The 3,800-nt window shown below is 44.5% G+C and overlaps 1 protein-coding gene across 1 annotated transcript in view; it reads right to left on the reverse strand.

Moving 5' to 3' along the window:
- Positions 1-218: 218 nt before the first annotated feature.
- Positions 219-3,800, reverse strand: part of LOC106116483 (max dimerization protein 1) — a 12,322-nt gene continuing 8,740 nt past the window's right edge. The window contains exon 6 of the mRNA XM_013310351.1: positions 219-436. Coding sequence (XP_013165805.1) covers positions 219-436 — 218 coding nt within the window. The remainder of the gene's footprint in view (positions 437-3,800) is intronic.

Below are 3,800 nucleotides of genomic sequence, written 5' to 3' on the forward strand. Positions count from 1 at the left end.
ACCTGTGAATATACATATAAAATTTCATTTCTGAAGTCATTTAACACTATAGAAGTGATTTTGAAAAAATAATCTCTAAATAGACTTGTTGTTTTAATGATTAAAAGTTTTTCTGTATTTTTCAGAATTCTCCACAATTTTGTTTTTATTTTTACTATGACGTAAACCTGCAATCACTTCATCAAATTTGTCCGAAATACCATTGTGATAGTTTTAGGCTATGTGCGCCACCCGGCGCCTGCGAGCAGCGGCACAAGCGCACTGGCACTGGCGACTGCGAGCAGCGGCACTAGCGCACTGGCACTGGCACTGGCGACTGCGAGCAGCGGCACAAGCGCACTGGCACTGGCGACTGCGAGCAGCGGCACAAGCGCACTGGCACTGGCACTGGCGACTGCGAGCAGCGGCACAAGCGCACTGGCACTGGCACTGGCGACTGCGACCGCGAACGCAAGAGAAAACTTTATTCTTTTCATAAGAGAGAAATAACACAATAGATCGTTTTAATTATAATTTTATTAAATTAATTCTATAACTTTTTACACAGTAACTTACATGTGCCACGTTCCTTCAGTAACATAGATGAATGTCGGCGGGCGGAGGCGGCTGTCCCGCGCCCTCTGCGCGCTTTTACAATGTATATTTTTTTAATAATTTTCATTATATAATTGTTCTTATTATTCTCCTCGTATTTAGAATTGCGAGAAGGCGCAGAGGGCGCAGAGGGCGCGGATATCGCGGGAGAGTAGTACATATTTATTGCGGTAACATTACTAGAACAATGCGCGGCCGGCTCAGTCGTCTACACATTGCGGCGGTGCGACGGCCGCTGATATTGCCCTTACGGTTATCAGAAATTGTGCTCGGGAACAGGAAATTAGTGAAAAGAAGTGAGAAGATGGGCAAGCTGCGCCTCGGCCTGCATTGATCACGAGACAACTCGTACAAATTCATTTAATTTATAAATAACGCAATAACTTCCACTCTTTTAGGCGAGGTGTGGTGCGGCGTCACTCTGGTACTCCACACAGCAGCAGCCGCTGTGGCTATCGCGTTCAAACGACGACATTATAAGCGAGGCATTGCTCGCTAATACTTCTGCTCCGCGCGGCTCTAATGTACACCAAGTACTAGATAGAATTGGGTTAAGTTGGACCGCTCCGACCGGCCCGCGGGGCCCAATGCAACGTTGCGGCACTTCAGGTTAAAGTAATCGGGCTGAGTCATTTATTTTATAGTATTATTATGAAAAATCTTTATAAATTGTAAAATATAATACGCTACTTTGATAATTTGTCGACATGCAATTTGCCCGGATCTGACCCTGGCAAATACAGATTGATGATAAATAATATACTGTTTAATATATTATGTATCTCGCCTGCAAAAAATATAGTAGTTATTGCGTTATGAAATAAAATGTTTTTGGGTGATCAGATCGGTACCGACCATTAGCCGGACGGAAACAATTCGCACTCGTCGTGTCGTCGTCGCGTGCCGCCTCGCCCTCGTCGTGTTACATAATAACAAAAACCTCTTTCGCGTCACCATAAAATAAATTAACAATTTTTTATTAAATACAATAGTTATAACAAAAATATATGATGTACTCTGTGAGACAAGTCCCGCGCCGCGCTACACATTCATTTGTTGATTTGTGAGCGCGAGAGCCCCGCCCCCTCGGAGTAATGACGTCATCTCGCCCTCGGAGTGCAATCTCACATCTGTGTATGGCCGAATTCCATGGCAATGACAAATTATTACAAACCTGTCTGAATAGTTTTACATCTTCTACAATCACAGACGTAATAAAAACGAACATCATCAATTTAAACACTGCAATTTTCCTAAACAGACCTGTGTTAATATATAATAACTTGTTATTTCCATCGAATTTGACCGTAAGTCGGGATACGATCGTTTACAATAAGGCCGCTTCCGTCTCCGTCGCGAGCTACATTTATGTGACAATTTTACTAACAAATGATACAAAGCAATAAAATGTGATGAGGTCGGCGACACACAGCGCCGTCATGTCGCTCGGAGACGGAGCTCGGACCTGTGTGCGCGCACAAACACAAGCGGTTGCTCGATCGGGACTTCGTTTGAACGTTTCTTAAAAAGTTTAAAACAAAAAATGACACATTACTCGGATGGACGTGACATCGAAATGAGATCATTATAATATCCAAATTATACTAAAAATATGATGTCGTAGAGCGGGGTAGGGTGGGGGGCGCGGGGGCCGACGAACCCCCCGCGCCCTCCACACAGTTATAATCTATTTCATTCGTTTATTCTACAAGAAACAAATATTTATATACAAATACGCAATTTTCATACGAAGAGTTTGTCTCGTGCGAGCGGCTCTGCTCAATTTCTCTCTAGCTCTCACACACGTTCCATTTTAAATATGAAAATACAGAGTTAGTATGTAATTGTAGGCGACTCCACGAGGCGAGCCGCGCAGAGTGTTGCCGCTCGCGCAGAATAAACTCTCCTTGTGAAAATGAGACATAAAAATGATGTTTTCTGTCGCTCAGCCGACGAGTCGCCGACGTGTCGCCGACGTTATGCCGACGAGTCGCCGACGTTGTTTTGTCGATAAGTACTTATCCTAAGCTTACATATTGTCGAAGGACATAAGAAATATAGATTTTGAAAAATAAACATAAAAAATAAATAAAACATTTTGTAAAATAACATTAAATCATTTGAAACAGAAAGTTAAAAATTATAAACTAAGATGCCTTTTAAGTTCTGTTGTTTGCATATTGCATAAAGTATGCGTTTCCCGTTGGACCGATCTTTTCCCGATCGATCGTCCCCATGGAAAATAATCCAAGCGGTTCCATGTATTCCATCCTTGGATAGAAAATTAGCAGTGAAAAGCAATCAAAGGTATAAACCGGTGGAAGAGTTGAATGGTGACATGATCAGGAACGACCTCGAGGTAGAGCTTTAATTCGCATTTACCAGAAATATATTTTTTAGCAGAAGCGACAAAATGTCAGGCGTTTGTGTGCGCTGCGTCCGAGTTATCGCGAGTACATCGCAGCGCACACTTCTGCTGTATAATATTGTCAGATAGGGACAGTCGAGCGACTAGCGAGACCGGAGACTACGACATCCAATAAAATTACTGCGGCCGAAATCCATCATGTGACCGAGCCGTTGACAAAAACGTGGTCACGAGACTGGAAACTCTTCACGTTCCAAGTTCTGCTTTTGCTCCGAACAGAAATTAAAAGGCGAAACCCGCAGGTGTCACTTGCGGCTCCAAAAAATAAATGGTTAAGTAATGAAGATTTTTTTGGCGATTTTGTACTCAATACGATGTGTGTGTGTGTGTGTACGTGTGTGTGTGTGTCAGGGGGCGCGGGCGCGGGGCGCGGGGCGGCCGGGGCAGGTTACAGCGCCCCCGCAGCCGACATCGCGCCTCCCCGCGGCTGCCCCCACCTGCAACACACCTTCGCTGTACAACACCACTCACTGTCTCCCCTCACCGGAACGAGTTCATTATTATTTTGCTAAACTAAGCGTTTAGAGATCAGCTATTTCTAAAATATTTGTTAGTTTTCATTATTACAAAAATATTTGCCGCACCGACAGCCGACAGAAGAGCGCACGGCTCCACCGAATTTGAAGGCCGATTGGTCGAGCGATTGGTATTGTACCTCCGAGTATTACAGGAGCGCGGTGTGTTGCCCTTCTCGCTAATTACACATAACCGTAGACATGATGAGTCCGCCAGCCAGCGGGGGCTCACCTGGTGGCGTCGGGGGTGAGAGGCGGTGCTC

Source organism: Papilio xuthus, unplaced genomic scaffold (assembly GCF_000836235.2).
Source record: "Papilio xuthus unplaced genomic scaffold, Pxut_1.1 DF827714.1, whole genome shotgun sequence".
NCBI classification, from domain to species: domain Eukaryota; kingdom Metazoa; phylum Arthropoda; class Insecta; order Lepidoptera; family Papilionidae; genus Papilio; species Papilio xuthus.